At 63.1% G+C, this 16,316-nt stretch overlaps 1 protein-coding gene across 1 annotated transcript in view; it reads left to right on the top strand.

The window, feature by feature from the left end:
- ZNF385C (zinc finger protein 385C) overlaps positions 1–16,316 on the top strand; it is a 49,370-nt gene that overhangs the window by 12,652 nt on the left and 20,402 nt on the right. The window contains exon 3 of the mRNA XM_062595338.1: positions 2,400–2,639. Coding sequence (XP_062451322.1) covers positions 2,400–2,639 — 240 coding nt within the window. The remainder of the gene's footprint in view (positions 1–2,399; positions 2,640–16,316) is intronic.

Here is a 16,316-nt window from a genome sequence, read left to right on the forward strand (position 1 = left end):
CCAGCGCTACCACAGACCATTTGAGTGACCACAAGCAACTCACTTCCCATGTTCACTGGCAAATATCAACACCAGGCGGGACTCTTCCGACGGCCACAGGTGGTTTCGCAGACAGGACGGTTTGCAGAAGTCATGCAGGAACATCTGCATCAAGCTCAACACTTCGGCTGTGGTTACGTGGTATTGCCAGAGTGACTGAGATGGGGAGTTTGGGCGAGTGAAACACGCCTGTCGTCACCTTGGTGTTGGCCAAGACTGCGCAACGCACAGTGCAACAGTGCATTGGTCAGGTGAGGCGTCGAGGCATGGTCAGAGGGTTCCTCCTGCCAGGGCACCGTGTCCACCTAGGACCTTGGCACCTGCTGCAGCTTCTTGTGTTTCTGTTTTGGAACTGCGTTTTCAGGCATTATAGCTGCTGCATTTGGACTCTGATCTAGGGCTACTGAAAGGGCCCCGTGGGCTCTAAGCTGTTTTCATTGCTTGGAGGTGCTAATTAAAACTTTGTGTTCACATCTGTAGACAAGGTCTGGGAATGTCTAAAAGACCCTCTGCCCCTTGGTCCATGGGATACCCCCGCCACGTGCATCCCAAGGGCAGGGCAAGGTGCTCCGGTGCCGGTTGCGTCGCTGCAGAGCCCAAAATGAATTCGGGGCTGGGGCGAGGGTTTAAGCATCGCCGCTGCCCCGGCGCGCCGGGAGAGCGGCGGTCCCGGGACGGGGAGTCGCGCGGCCCCGTCCCCGGGGTGTGCGGCCTCCCCCGGGGAGCAGGAACCCCGCGGGGTGGCCGGGGTCCGCGGGGCGCCTCCGACCGCGCCGGCTGTAAAACCGGCCAGGTCTTAGCGCGGCCCCTTGGTGCCCCGGTTCTAAATCCTGCCTCACGTTCGGCACTGCATCACAGCCTTTTGCAACGGGTGTTTATGGCGTTATTAAAAAAAAAGAAAGAGAGGGAGACCTGAGGTTATGGGCTGTGATACAAGAATATAAAACTGACCTTAAAATTATGAACTAGGTGCTGCGGCTGTTCCCACTTGTCTGGCGGTGTCCTGCGCTGCCTGTGTTACAATCCAGGGACTGTGACGCACCGCCGATCCGGTACTCCGAACGGTCACCGGGCAAGGTCCGGACTGGGAAAGGGAAGAGAGCGGGGAGGTGCTGGTGGCCTCGAGGCACGGCTCTGGCAGCGGTGGCGGCGGGGGGCGAGCGGCGCTGGCGCCCGCGCCCGGGAAGGCCCCGTTCTGGGTGGATTTCACCTTTTTGGCGTGGTAGCAGCGGGCAGGGAAAGGCTGGTGCACGGGGGGTGTTGGGGCCGCGAGTCGCCCGATTTCAGGACCTGGCACCTGAGAAGCAAAAGTGGCTCCGAAGGCTCCAGAGAAATCAAGGGATGAGCCAAACGCGCGTGGTTAGGGAGGACCTTTAAAATACCGTTCGGGGAGCCCCGACGGGGAAAGAGCAAAGCACAGGGGCAGCAGTTCCCCCCTCTGGGCCTAGCGAGATCCGGAGGCTTCGGGCGGTCCAGTTTAGCCCTGCGTCCCCCGATGCAAGGGCAGTGAAAATACCGGGCGGGGGAGGCGCCCCGGGGCACCCGGCTCCCGCCGCCGCCGCTCCCGGCTCGGAGCGGCCCCGGGGCGGCAGCCGCGGCGAGGAGCCGGGGCCGCAGCGGCTCCAAGGGCGCCGCTCCCGCCTGCCTCGCTCCGCTCGCCCGTTTTCCTCTTTCCACCGTGTCGGAGGGGGAGAAGGCGGAGTGCCTGCGCCATCGTGGGGCTGCCGGCGGGAGCTGCGCGGGGCGGCTTACCCCGCGCCGGCGCTGGGCTGCCTGAATTTCTTCCCTCTTCCCCACACACTTCTAACGCACCGAAACCTATCGCACGCACTCGCTCCGGGCTGGCGTCCTGGGGCCGCCGGAGACCCGGCAGCCGCGCTGGGCTCCGGCACACGCCGCGCCGGCATGAGCAGCCCCGTGGGGCTCCCCGGGTGGATCCCGCTGAGGAACCGCCAGCTGCCAGCTCCCCGGCCGGTTCTCCGAGGGGCGACCCGACCGCGGGGCTCGGGCGTCCTTCGCGCCTCTCCGAGCCTCGGTCTTGAGCATCCCGGGCCGGCTCCGGGGGGAGAGCTGGGCTCCGCGCAGGGGCGGCTCCCCGTGTCCCTGGATGCCCAGGTCGGTGCCCGGACACCCTTCACCGGAGGGGAAGCTCGCAGCACCGCGGCGCGGGGCTTTACGGGATGCCAGGAGTTTCTGCTGGCGCTGGGGACTCGGAAGGAGAGCCGTGGCTCCCCGCCGCAACGCCGCAGCCTCCCGGGAACGCCGCTTCCCGCGCCGTCTTGCGCGGACGTGCTGCCGCTTAGGCTGCGCCCGAGCCGGGTTCCCGGCGCCCTCACGGCGCGTCTCTCCTTCCCCCGCAGGCATGAAGCGGCCGCTGAGCCCCGCGCGCAGCCCCGAGCCCGGGCTCCGGGCGGCCGAGCCGGCGGGCTGCCCGCCCGAGCAGCGCTCCAAGCGCGAGAGGAAGCAGCAGTCGTTCACGCTCTGCGAGGTCTGCAACATCCAGCTCAACTCGGCCGCCCAGGCGCAGGTCCACTACAACGGCAAGTCCCACCAGAAGCGCCTCAAGCAGCTCGACAAGGGCAAGGCGCTGGCGGCGCAAGGTAAGAGCGCGGCGGCAGCGGCGGTCTGGGGCCGGCCGCTCCGTGCGGTGCGGCACGGCATGGCGCGGCACGGCACGGCACGGCACGCGGCGTTCCCCGGCTTCCCGGGGATGCTCCTCGGCAGCCGTCCTGTCCGCGACTTGCGGCGAGGCCGAAGCGCGGGGGCTGCGGCTCCCCGGGTGCCGCTGGCCCCCGCGCGGGTTGTGCCATCGGCTCCAGATGCTGCTCGAATCCTGATGCCGAGGACTAAGGGTGGACTGCTGCTTTTGGGGTATCTTTTTTTTTTTTAAAAAAAAAAAGCCCTGACGTGCCGCTCGGCTAGCCTCGCATGTGCGCTGAACGTCAAGCCGGAGCAGCTCGTCCCGTCCGGGGCTGGAGGGAGCCGGGACGCGGCCCCGGGCGCGCGGGGCTCGCGGCGGCGCGGGCGGGCGCCCGCCCCCTCGCCTCCTGCCGCCCCGTCGCGGAGGGGCCGCGGGCTCCGGCGCGGGGCCGTCCTCTGCCCCCCGAGCGCCGCGCTCCCCGTCCGGGGCCGTCTTGTTTTCGCGTTGCGCAGCGCTACGGAGGGGCTTAGCTGCCAAACACAGGCAATAACGAGCATCGTTACAATTTATTAACTCTATGCCAGAAAGAGCCCCAACTAAAAAACAAATCATTGTTCATTAGGCATTTTCTTGCAAGGCAAATCATAGATTTCTGTTGTCTGATGCTGAATTGCAGCACAGGCAGCAATTACGTGTTGGATGTCCGCAGATGAAAGATGTTTTCGTGTTGCAGATGCCGGTTCACATCCAACTGGGTCAAGAGTGATTTAATTACCGCCTGTGATTTTTCCAGGGTGGCCAAGCTATTGGCGCCGTCAGCTCGGTTTGGAGCGCTGTTTGTGCCCCCCAGGCAGGAGATGGGGCCCCGCTAGAGCCCCCGGCACCCCGGGATTTGCTCCTGCCCCCCAGCCCCGTCTCTTCTAGCGTCCCCAGGAGTCGCGGCTGCGACGAGCCGGAGGAGGCAGCGAGCGTTCGAGCCCCTTCGGCGCCTCCTCCCACCCCCAGCCGCTTCGGAGCGCTGCGCTGCAATATCCTTTTTTCCTGACAAAGGCGAAGAGCTCAGGTTTCCCCAATTAGCTGCCGAGACGTCTGCGCTCGTTTCCGCGGAGCGCTGCGACGAGCAGAGAAGCGGGGCGCCGGGCGCGGGGGCCGCCGGCGGCAGTCCCTCCCCGCGCCCCCGCCGGCTCCTCGTGGCCGGCGCGAGCGGCTGGTTTTGCCTCGTGCAAACGAAGCGATGCAGGTGCGGGGCAGAGCCGCCCCGCGGCCGCTGCGCCCGGCGCTCGCTCGGCTGCGGCAAGCTGCTCGGAGCCGGCCGGCGAAACCTCCCCGCAGCCTTTTGCACGGATGTAGTAGCGCGGGTTTATAGTCGCGCTTTTGCCTGGGCTGGTCTAGCCCTGCTGCTGGGCCAGTCCTGAAAAGCACCCTGCGCTCCATCTGGGAAAGCAGTCGCCTGGCTTGGAGAGCGGCTCGGAGGAGGGGGAGTCCGCGGGCTCTGACCTTGAGCGGTTGCGCCGGGCGCCTTATCGCCGTATGTGATCCCGTCCTCACGTGTCTCCGGCACCCAATATCCCAAAGGTCAGCTGCCGAGAGCGCTTCCTGCCCGCCTTCTCCCGGCTGCTGCTTGCTATCAGATCTCTTTAGCTGTTGATTACCCAGAAAAGAGGTGCCAATTCAATTTTTCTTAATTTTGTTTTATGCATGGAGTCACTTAATTGCCCTTAATAAACAGGGTGATGCTCCGTGGCGCTTCGTCTGCAGTAAAGCCCAACGCATTGATTTAAACAACAGCAAAGACGCAGGTTTATAGCCTAACTGGTGAACAGCAGCCTTGAAGATTTGCTTCATTTGCTGCTCAAACCCTGATCTTAAAAGCTGCAGCACCGGAGCTGAGCGTACCGGAGCTGCGCGCCGCGTCCCCGTTCGCCCTCACCCGCGCGGGCCGGCGGCGCGCGGAGCCGGGCACGGGCCGGAGAGAGCCCGGGGGCCGCGCCGGCACCCCGGGGTGCTGCGGAGGGGGAGCCGGCCGCGCTCGCTCCCTCTCTCGTTCCTGCCGTAATTTGTTGCTTTCCTGCTTTGGGGACTTTTCTGAGAAATCTGACAGGGAGAGCGCAGGGTACAGCTGGCCCGAGAGACGCGCTCGCAGCGCTCGTCTGCCCGGCACGCCTGAGCGGGCCGCTGACTGTAACGCCGGCTGGCAGGGTTAGTTATGGATATCAAGGAAAAAAGAACAGTTGGGAGCGCAAGGGAGCGGCGGGCAAACGGGGAAGGGCGGCAGCGGGCCTCGCAGGAGGAGCCGCGGCGCTTGCCCTCGTCTCGATCCTGCCCTCGTCCCCTCGCTGCCCCGGCTGCTCGTCCCCGGGCGCCCGCGGCTCTCCTCGTCTGGAGGTCGCGGGGGCCCGACGGCTTCGCTGCGCCGCGGCGGCACAGGCTGTGCCCTGGTTTTCCCAGGGTTTCTCTTGCTTTGTTTTCTTCCTCCCCTCCATCTGGTCGCTTTGGGGGATTCTCGGTAACCGCCCAGAATTTCCGCCCCGGTTGGGCTCTGCAGCGGCCGGCTGGGGACTGTGGCCCTGGGGGGGGCCGCAGCGTGCGCACAGGCAGCGCGTCCTGCAGTGCGTGCAGTGTGTGTGTGTGCGCAGTGCACGGGCAGTGCACGCACAGTGTGTGTGCACGGTGCACAAGCAGCGCGTCCTGCAGTGCGTGCAGTGTGTGTGTGTGCACAGTGCACGGGCAGTGCACGCACAGTGTGTGTGCACAGTGCACAAGCAGCGTGTCCTGCAGTGCGTGCAGTGTGTGTGTGTGCACAGTGCACGGGCAGTGCACGCACAGTGTGTGTGCACGGTGCACAAGCAGCGCGTCCTGCAGTGCGTGCAGTGTGTGTGTGTGTGCGCAGTGCACGGGCAGTGCACGCACAGTGTGTGTGCACGGTGCACAAGCAGCGTGTCCTGCAGTACGTGCCCAGTGTGTGTGTGCGCAGTGCACGGGTAGTGCACGCACAGTGTGCGTGCATGGTGCACAGGCAGCACGTGCATGGGTGGTGCATCCCGCAGCACGTACACGCAGCCGGGCAGGTGGGCCCCACAGCTCGCCTCGGGGCAGAGGCCGTGCTCCCGCCGGGGAACCCCACGCCGGAATCGGCTCGCTTCCTTCCGCGGCTGCATGCTCCCCGGCAGCGCTGCGTGCTTAGCGCGAGCTAACGGCTGCGTTCGTTCCTGGGAGCGTTCGTGCCGCGTAGGCAATGACCTGGTGCTCGTCTGTTAATCTGGAGAAAACTTTCCCTTTATAAATCCCCTGGAAATCCCCCATTAACTCACCCCTTCACCAAAGCCCTGCTGTTCAGCTCCTCGTGGATTAATAAGTGCATTGTAATTAATCCCTGATTTTATTGAGTCGGTAACTTCAAATAAAAAATAAATCGATGAGCTATTAACTTTTGCTGGCGGAATTTGCTCTGCCCAGCGCTTCCTCGCGGAGCCTCCTGCACTCCGCACGTTGCTTTCAGATCAGGGATTGAGGGGGACTTTCTTTTTTTTTTTATTACATGTTTATTTTAAGAAACACCCTCAAAACTCGAGCTGCCCTCCCAGAAGCGAGGCGGAGAAGCTTTTGCGCGGCGCCGGGGGGAGCAGCGCAGGCGGCGCGTCCCGCGCGGGACGCCGCAGCCGTGGCCCGCGCCGGCGGGAGCCCGGGCAGCCAGCGGCGGCGGTCCCCGCGCCTCGTGTACGCGGTGGTGCCGCAGAAGTGGGGTTTTTTCCCCAAACCTGGAGGAAAACACCTTGGGTTGCTTCTAAGCACCGTATTTGGTGATCTGGTTGTCCTTAATCTTCGATTCTGCTGATTTTTCTGATTCAGTTTGCTGCCGAGTTGCAACAGCGGCGTTTTGCGGCCACTTAGCTCGGGGATACGTCACACGTGACCTTAATTAGCAGCGGATTAAGAGCGGGGAGCAGGCGAGGGTATTTCGGCTCCGCGGGTAGCGTCAGCTCACGGGTCTGGAGGGGGGAAGCCCGGGGGGGGGAACGGGAACCGCGGTGGGTCGCGATGAGCGTGCGTCGGCTCGCCTGGGAGCAGCCGAGCGCCGCGGCGGCGGCGGTTCCCGCGGCTCCTCTCCGCGCCGCGCACGCTCCCGGAGCAAGGAGGGGAAACAGGGGTTTAAAAATAAAACGGGGAGGGCGGAGGTAGGTAGAAGGGCCGAGCTGAATCAGTGCGAGCGGAGATTTGTGGGTAGCGCAAGGCTGTCACTGCGATTTAGGGTCGGCTGGTTAAACTGTTTTATGTTCCCAGACAGTAAGTCGTAAGCAATATAAAATTTCCCATGAAGAGAAGATCTTCCCCAGCCATGCTTTATGTCATTTTTCTCAGGGTGATCTCTCCTTTTTATAGCGCGATGCTATCGCAGCATGTTTATGCGGAGGGCGAGAGCCGCGTCCCCGTGATTCGAGCAATCGCAGCAGCCGCAGCGCCGGGGGCCGCTTTTCCGCCCGCCGTCTCCGGAGGGGAGCGCGGAGGGCAGCGCCGGCCGGGGCTGCGGGGCACGGGCCCCGCCGCGCAGTCCCCCCGCCGCGGCGGCCGGCGGCTCTCGAGGGCTGCGCCGGCCCCCGGGGAGTAGAAATACTGGAAGGGGAAGGATGAGAATTTTGAGAAGGCAAATTTAAACCGCTTTTTCAAAGCAAATCTTTACTAAAACAGGGGGGAATTGATGTTTTAGCACCTTACCCTGCAACAGAAAGGGCCCTTAGGCGCACAGCTCCTGCCGCTGCTTGGAGCCGCGGCTTCGGGAAGGGCAGCGCTGCTCTCCCGGAGCAGCGGGGATTAAAGCAGAACGTCTTTGCCGAGAACCGAGACTGGAGGCAGGGAGACGAGCCCAGGCACCCGTCGCGGTCGAGCTCGGCCGCGTCCCCCGGCGCCTTCCAGCGCCGGCGACCTTCTCCGCAGATAAGCTTCATCCTTAGCTCCCCTAGTTTACTTTGCTCTTTTTATATGAGCAAAGCAGAATTTTTCATCAGGAACGCATTTTTTTTAACTGCTAGCTATTTTTTATTGCTAGGAGGGGGAAAAAAAGAAAAAAAGGATTTTCTGTTTTGCTTTGTTTGCAGGACGAAGCTCGGCTCAGCTCTGGCCGCCGAACGGGTTGGCGCTGCCGGCGCTGCCTGGGCTGCCCGGCTCGGCCCTCGTGCTCGCTCCCCGTTTGCCCGGGGATCACCGGGATGGCGGAGGGCCGATGTATCCGTGCTGCACGCAGCCAGCCAGGGCGGCAGCACCGACGCTGCCTTTGGAGGATCGTTGCTTTCCGGGGCGCTTGGGGCTCCGCCGGCGCCGTGCCCGGTGCGGGGCTGGCTCAGCCGCGGTGCGGGCAGCTCCCCGGGCAGGCGGCCGCTCGTCGCTGGGAGTTGCGCTCTGAAATCTCGGCTCTCGCCTGGCGTCCCGCAGGTCTCGGCATCGGCCGGGTCCCGGGGGACGTGCGCTGCTAGCGCTGCCGTCTTTGCATGGGAACCCCCCCCGGGGGCAAACGTGGCCCTTAAAATATGTTATCTTAATCCCGAGCAAACTCGGGAGCACGAAAGGTCAGCGCCCGGCTTCCTGGCCTGCCGGGGATCAAACACTGGCGTTTTGTTCCACGCCTGAGCCGTTCCGCTTGTGACGGCGGCTCAAATTACAGAGCAGGAGGAAAAACGATACACCTCCCTCAGGTGTATCGGTCCTGATCCTATCTGGCATCTTTCACCCCCAAATTATACCCTAAACCCTCCGGGAACAAAGTCAGCCAGAAAGGGCCCTGCAGGCCTTGCTGAGCTGGGACGGGGGGGCTTCCTGCCCTGCCTCTGTCCCTCGCCCTCCCCTCCCGTAGTTGTGTGGTTTTGCCAGATTCTGCTGGAGTTTGCTGGGCTGCTCCCACCCTGCCGTGGGAAGCCAAGGCTGGAGCCGCCCGTCCCCGTTGCCTCACAGCCAGCAGGAATCTTGGCGCTGACTTCAGTAGGTTTCAGAGTAAACGCTCCATGGCAGCTCCCGCTGTGTGGCATCTGTCTTTGCAAAGTGCCTGAGTAAAATCAGCGACTCTAGGCAGAGCCAGCGTCCGAACAGGGCCCGACAAGCCCGTAGCCGGGTCTGCTGGCACCCGGGAAGGCGGCAGGGTGCGAAGGCGGGATGCGCGCTGGGGCCGAGGAGCGCTGCCGCCGTGCCGGGCGCCGCGCGTTGCTCTTGGCAGCGCGGTGGAGCAGCGCCGCGTTTGCCCCGGCAACGCCGGGGCTCCCGAGCGGTTTCCTCGCGCTGCCCCTGCTCCTCCTCCTCCTCCGTTTCGCTTTGCGCCGTCGCTCGCCTCCGCTGCCAGCGCCTCGCGAGCGGGCTTGCCGCGGCAGGCCGGGCGCTCCTGCGGCCCGCGGTGGTTCCACCGCGCTGGAATGTGAGTGGGGAGCCGGCGGGGCGGGGGGGCCGCGGCAGCGCCGCTCGGTTCGGGCGCCCGGCCGGGAGGCTCCTTCCCGGCCCCGTTTGCCGGAGAAGCCGGTGCCGGGCGCTGCCGCCGCGCGCCCGGGGCCGCCGGGGCGCGGGAGCCGTCTCGTGCCCGCGGGTGTTTTGCACGACGCCGGTGGCGTTTGGGGATCTGTGCCACGAGCGCCCTGCTCCGAGCGTGGCTCCGTGTCCGCCGGGGCCCTCGGAGATGAATCCGGCCTCTTGGCGTTTGCATCTCTTGTTGTTTTGCTCTTAACTGAAAGAGGCGGGTTTCTACCCAAACCTCCGAGCTGGCTGACTTGAGGAAAGGATTTGAATTCCTGCCTGTTCCTCGCTCCCGATCGTCCGCAGGCTGCGCGGCGCCTTGAACAGGCTGCTCTCCTCCCCTCCTTCCTTTTAATCGTTTCTCCCTTTTAAAGACCCCGTGCAGTCAGGCGGCAGCATCACCTTCCCGGGAAGCTGCCGAGGCCAAAGGCTCGGCCCGGAGGCACGCTAATGTTTTCAGGAATGTTCAATTATCTCCTCCTTTGCTGATTAAAATGACGGGGAGGAAAGCAAACCCTGCACTTGGGGGCTTATGCAAAACTCTAATTAGAGGGGATCGCGCGAAGGTCCCGGCGCGGGCGCGTCGCCCGCGGGCGCAGCCGCAGCCGCGCTCGGCGCTCGCCCGCCGGGACCCCCCGCGCGGCGTTTCCGCGGGAGGGGGGCTGGGGGGAGGCGGCGGCCGCGGCTTCCCTCGCCCCTCCGCGCCCCTGGGTCTCGGCGGGGGAGCCGGGGGCGGCGGAGCCCCGGGGGCGGCCGGTTCCCGCGCCGCGGGGCTGCGGGGGGGGCTCGGGGGTGCGAGCCCTCCCTCCCCTCCGCTCAAAGTTTCGCGGCGGGGCCGCCGCGGAGTTTCCTTTGCGGCAGGCCGGGAAGGAGAGCGCGGCCGTGGCGGGGAGGGGGGGGAGGATGCAGGCGGGGGGGACGAGGGGGGCCGCGATCCCCCCCCCCCCCCCCCCCCGTGCCATTGCCATGCTAATGGCTCGGCGGCGCGGGGAGAGGCTCCGGCTGCGCTTCGCCCTCCGCGGCGCTGATTGGGCTGCGGGAGCGCGGCGCTCGCCTCCTCGGGGCGCGGATCAGCCGAGCATTAAGCTTTTAATTGAGGTGTAAGTGCATCAGCCCCGGCGCGGGGGCCTCGGCTGCCGCGGCGGCTCCGGAGCAGGCGGCTGTGCGCGAGCCGGGCGCCCGCCGGAGGGAGAAACCGGCGGCGCGGGGACGAGGCGGCCGCGTCCAACATGCTCCTCGGTAAGCGAGCGAACCGACGGCGACTCGGCCTCGGCGCCGGCGCCGCGTGCGGCTCCGGACGAGCCCCCGGCGCGAAGGGCGTTTGCGGAGCGGGTTCTCCCGGCGCGAGCGCGGCCGGTCGCGGCCGGAGCCCCGGGTCGCGGCCGGAGCCCCGGGTCGCGGCCGGCTTGGCGGTGGCGACGGCGCCCGAGCGCGGCCGGGGCTGGCCCCGCGGCGCTGCCGGCAGCGTCCCTTCGGGAGGCTGCTGCCAGGGGCGTTCGCGGAGTTCCTTGAGCTGGGAAATTTGAAATAAATCAAGGTGCAAGTTGTTCTTTTTCTTAAAAAAAAAAAAAAGAAAAAGAAACAACAGGAAATCTGGTTGCCTCTTAATTTGTGGGTGGCTCTGCTAAGGCTCCGGAGAGAAGGGTATCTTCTTCCCCTTTGCAATTTTGGCCAAAGACTTGGCTCTCGATATTGGGAAAGCATTGATGTGGGCTATTTTCTGCCCGGAGGGAGCTGCAAAGGGCACAGTGTTGAAGGAGTCCGGGCTGGGGAAGGGCTGGCTGCTCGCGTGCACGCAGACGCCGGTGCACCTGCGGGGTCCCCTCTGCACCCTGTCCTGCACCCACGCTCAATTGCCAGCGCTCGGTTTTCCCCTTTCCAAGCAAAGCAGATCCTTATTGCTTTTTCTATTTCCGTCCTGCTGGAAAGCCCGTGTAAAGAGCTGCTCTTTTGCTTTGAATTGACTCAGCCTTGTCTCGTACACCCACAAAACGGTCCCTCCCCTGCCCGACCGCGCACGCAGCCTGCTTCCTCGGCTCCCAGCCTCCTAATCCTAATTACTTATGGGATTCAAGCTGAGTTTGATTCACTGCATCTTATTGATTTTTTCCCAGGGCTGCAAAGAGAGAAAGAAACAGGTTGCACGCTGACATGGCTATATTTTGTCCTTGCTTTTCATTTGGGGGTCGGCTTTGACTTGTGTGCCTCCTCCGGCTCTGTTTTGCCTGCTGCACCCACCACGTAAACGGTTCATGCTTTTCATGTGAAATGAGGTTAGGTGGGGAGAGGCGAGGCGGCAGGCAGCGCCTTTGAAGAAAACGCAGTTGAAAAGCTTGCAGGGCTCCGCGTTGCTGTTGGTTTTCTGTTGTTCCTTGGCTCTCCGAGGCTCACCGAGTTGAGCTGCAGCAGCAAATGAAGTGTAACGCTTGCTCTCGGACCCATTTCAGGCACAGATTTGGGGCTGGCAATTTTGGTGCTTTTATTATTGTCAGCGTTAACTTTCCCCCACGCTGTTACAGGAATGGCACGGCTTTGCGGGAGACATTCGAGAACAGCTTTTCGTGTGATGTCTGTGCCTTTCCCTAATGCCGGCAAACACAAACAAGGAGCGCTGGGCACGGCCGTGCGGGGCTGCTGCTGTTTGCATGCATGCATGCATGCACACGTACGCACACATACGTGCACGTATGTGCGTGCTCCTAGGCGCCTGTGTGCACACGTCTGCGTGTTGTAACGTATTGCAGGCGCCTGCTTGCTAATATCCAGTTTTGCGAGAGCAGCAGGTCCAGGGAAATCACGGCTGTTACTAACCTGGCATCTGCCAAGGGTTGTCTGCGGTACCTTTATTTCCTAGCTCCAGCCTTGCTTGTCAGCTGTCCTTCATATACCGCTTTAATTTTTCTAATAATTTGAAACATAATCTTTTCTCCGCGAGCTGTGTCCCTGGAACATGTAACAGCAGTGCTCCAGATAGTTATCTACAATACTTGTCAGGCAAAGTGAGTTAAAAAAATAAAAATAAAGCATAGCTTGCTTTTAGCCATGTAGTTTCAGATATATAAGAAATGTTGTAAAGCCACTAATACTTTAATTTTAAGCTTCAAAATGCAGCATAGACATAAATAGATGCATTTCTGTGTGTGTATGCGCAGATACAAATGCAAACCGTGCCCGCAGTCAGAGCAGGATACTTTGTCCTACGTTACTCTTTCTCGGTCTCTTTTCTTTCTGCTTTGCCTCTGTGGAGGTTTCAGACTCCCATCTCAAATAGCAAAGCAGTGAGAATAAATTCGTTGCCAGCAATCTCTCTCGAAATCTCGCCGTTGTGTAGTGTTGCATCCGTGCAGGAGTTTAATGGCATTCCTGGTGCCGACTGCGCTGGGGAGCCGCGAGTTTCCGAGGAAAGCCTGGGGCTGACGCTGGGCTCAGGAGAGCGTTTGCTGCTGCAAAGCGTATCTGCGTTTTGGTTGCTCCCTGGCAAGTGTCTGATGTCTTCTTATTTTCCCCTTATGTTTTAAATGCCTCACCAGGAAAAAGAGTGAAAACACCACAATGTCCCAAACAGCAAAATGTTCAGAATAAAGAAATGTTATTTTCATAAGATGTTGTAGCACCACAGGACCTGTCCTTAACACCGTTATCAGCCTGGATGCAAGCGGTCCTTATTAGCCCCATGTGACTGCTAGCACCAAGGTTATAAACACAAAACCCTCGAAATTCCTTCCTGGTGCACAAGTGCCTAGTTGAGATTTAAACAAGGATTTTGTATCCCTTGTTTTTTGTTGGCATTGTCGAAATGTCGCACTTTACCGACGCGGAGCAGCGAGGGCCGCGGGTTGGTCCCGCCTGCTCCTGGGGCTGGAGGCGGCCGGGCGGCCGCGGGCGGGAGCCGTGGTGGTCCGGGGCCGGGGGCAGCCGGGGCCAAGGGCGCCGCAGAGCCCCCGCCGCCTCCTTCCTGTCCTAGCTCGACCGCTGGGTTCGGCTCTGCGGCGCCTTCCTCAGCGGCACGGTGGAACTTGGCTGTTTCTGAGGCTGTTCGGGGGGACTTTTCCTGTAAACGCAGCCGTTGCGTTTGGTCCAAGGGGGCTTGCTCTTGGAAATGGCCTGGGGGAAACATCTGTTCACCGATTCCAGGCATCAGGCGCACCCCGGGGAGGCTCGGGGGAGGCTGTCGAGCTGGCATCCCTCCGACAGCCTCCCCGGGGGTATTTTTAGACCAAGCAGCCACCTAATCCCGACCTCCCGTGTGATGTGGGCTCACAGTTTCGCTGTTTCCTTTGTCAAGACAGGAATATAATTTACAGCAATATTTTTTAACCATTCTTAGTTACCCCCCCACCTTGCTGGAGTGACAGATTGCTACCCGTATTTCAAGGAGACGTGGCCTTTCCCGGAGGCTCTGCGCGCGCGATGCTCCCGGGAGCCTGCCGGCGGCTGCCGGGCCGGGACCCGCTCCCGGCCGGCCCCTCCGAGCGCCCCTCCGGCACCGCGGCCGGTGCTCGCCGCGGGGGCCTGGGGTTCACCAGCTCGGAGCCTTCTCCTGCGCCCTGAGCGCTGAGGGACGTCGGGACGAGCAGGTTGGCTGTGCCCCTCCATGGCTCCGTTGGCACGGTCTGGGTAGGAGCGGTGGAAACGGCACCAAAATACTAGCAGTAGGGAGAAAAAAAAAAAAACACTCATTAAAAATAATGACAGATGTGTGTCCGCTTCCAAACATCGAGTATGACCAGCCTGGCTTCAGGGCAGGCGCAGGGCAGAGCCGCGTGCTCCTGCAGCAGCGTCGCGAGCCTGCGGCCGGGGGGGCGAAGGGCCCTGGCCTTTGGAAGAGGGGGGGAGGGCGGGGGCAAAGGGAAAAACGCGATGGTTTGGGGTTCGGAAGCGGCCTGTGCTCCCCGGCCCTCGCGGCACCAGGCTGCGACCCTGCGTCCTGCCCGTTCCCGGGCTCTTTGCAGCCGGCGCTGGGGCTTTTCCCCCGTGGGCACCCCCCGTGGGCACCCCCGTGGGCGTCCATCGCTTCTCGGCCCGCCGTCCCCGGGGCCGCGGGCGGCGTGGGGCTGCCCTGCTCCGGGAGCCCCTTAGCTTGCTGCAGCCCGGATAGCTCCCCGGGGCGGTGCCGGAGCAGCCCTCGGAGCGTCTTTGCTGCCTTGTCCCTTCTGCCCATCGCTCTCTAGCCGTGATGAGCTGGACTCAGCTGTGATTTTTCTGATTTGTGATTTTTTTAAATGATGCTCAGGATGAAGGCTGAGCCCAGGGGCCGCAGGGAGACTCTGCTGGGGGGGGGGGCACCACACAATGCCCATTTCCAGCTAATTTGCTGGCACCAGCGTGGCGCTGAGCTTTGCCGTGGTAAGGGCCTGAGATGGGGCTTCGGGGGGCAAGAAAAGGGGATGCAGCTGCCCTGGGCCAGCGGCCTTGGGAACGCGGCAGCGCTTCCTACCCGCTCGGAGAGCACGAGTCGCCCCCGGGGAGCAGAGTGCGGTTTAAAACCTTAGTGCATAGAAGAGAAAATCTCATGAAATACGTTTGGGCTCAAGGACTTAATATCTTTCTGGGCAGTACAGTCAGGTTTTCAAGCTCTTCCATTCAACTTTCTTATGGCTGCAAAGAAAATAGGGGAAAACCGGTCCCGGGGCTGTGTGGCGAGCGGAGCTCGGCTCCCCGCCGGCCGCGCCGTCGTCTCCGGGCGCCTTTGCTCCTCGAGGGCTGTGCGTGCGGACGGGGCCGCGGCTCGGGGCTGTGGCGGGCGCCGCCGTGCCGCGGGGACGGCGAGCGTGCTTGTGCAGCTGGGTCATCTGCCCGCAGGGCTCGCGAGGCGAGTCGTGGAGGGAAAAGATAGCAATGATTAAATCTGATCGAGACCTTTGCTGCTGCTGAGGAGCAAGCGGGAATGTTTCCCTTTGCGTTCCTTTAGAAAGCCTCTGACGTGCTGCAGGGAAGCAAGGGCGGCAGTGCTTGCAAGGGTCAGGGACGTCCTGCAAACGCCATCCAAAAACCCTGGTAAAAGCGGTGCTTCCAAGAGAAGCATCAACGTACGCAGAGCTGCCTGTCGCGCACCGGCTTCCCCCGTGCCCTGCGCCAGGGCCCTGCCGAGCTCGCTGTGCCGGGTCGAGCCGCGGTGCCCGAGCCCTGCTGCTTGCAGGCTGCGGTGCAAGCAACGCGGGTTTTGCCTGATGCACACTCATTTTCCAGCTTTCTCGTGGGCCTCAGCTCACCTCTCCGCTCTCTGAATGAGCAAAACGCCCGCGTGGTTCTGGCCTCGTCCGTGCACGGACGGGGATGCTGCTGGCTTGGCGGCTTTTTGTAGATCTCAGCAGTGACTTTTGCACTGACTTGCCGCCCGGGAGGTTGGGGAGCGGCGCGGCGCCCCGGGCCGGGACCGCGTCCGCTCGCGGGGCCGCTGCGAGGCAGAGCCGAGCCGCTCGCTTGCGAACCCTGCGGGAGTGCGCGCCGCCAGAGCGGAGCCTGCCCTCGGCGTCCTGGGAGCGCGGGGAGCTTCGCTTGGCCCCGCAGCCCCGGCAGCCGTCCGAGTCCTCCCCGCGGAGGTTCCCCGGCCCCGTCTCCCGGTTTGCTCCCGCGAGGCCCTGCGACCTGCCGGCGCGTCCTGGCGAAGGGCTGACGTCGGAGTCGAAGCAGCTCGTAAGCGATTACGGAGGAGCTTACGGGGAGGGGGGACCCTCACCGCACAGCAAAACCGCACAGCAAAACCGCAGCGCGATTAGCAGCCCCCCCCCGGCTCAGCGCCGGCGGCTGCCCGGTGACCCGGCACCCGGCTGCTGCCTTTCATCCGCCGCCACCGCCGATGCTTATCTGCCGCCCCGGCGTCCCCCTGGGCCGCTGCGGCCGCGGCTCTGCCCTCCTCCTCCTCCTCCTCCTCGGGGCCTTCCTCGGCCCCTGGGCCCCGCATGAGAGTGCCTGCCCCCCCCCCCCCACTGATGACCTTCGAAGTCCTGCTCCGAGAGCTGCAAAACGGAGGCTGGGAAGGGCTCGTGCCACAAAACTCATTAAAAGCACTAAGTCCTTTTCCTCGCTTGCATTAGCACGACAATAAATAGTGCATATTTTTGCCCTTGAAATCCCCGGTCTCTGGTTTCATCGAGCTCCTGTTCGCCTTAGCGCGAGCTCGGGGAGCCAGGCAGGAACGTCCTGA

This window comes from Rhea pennata, chromosome 26 (genome assembly GCF_028389875.1).
Source record: "Rhea pennata isolate bPtePen1 chromosome 26, bPtePen1.pri, whole genome shotgun sequence".
Lineage (NCBI taxonomy): Eukaryota > Metazoa > Chordata > Aves > Rheiformes > Rheidae > Rhea > Rhea pennata.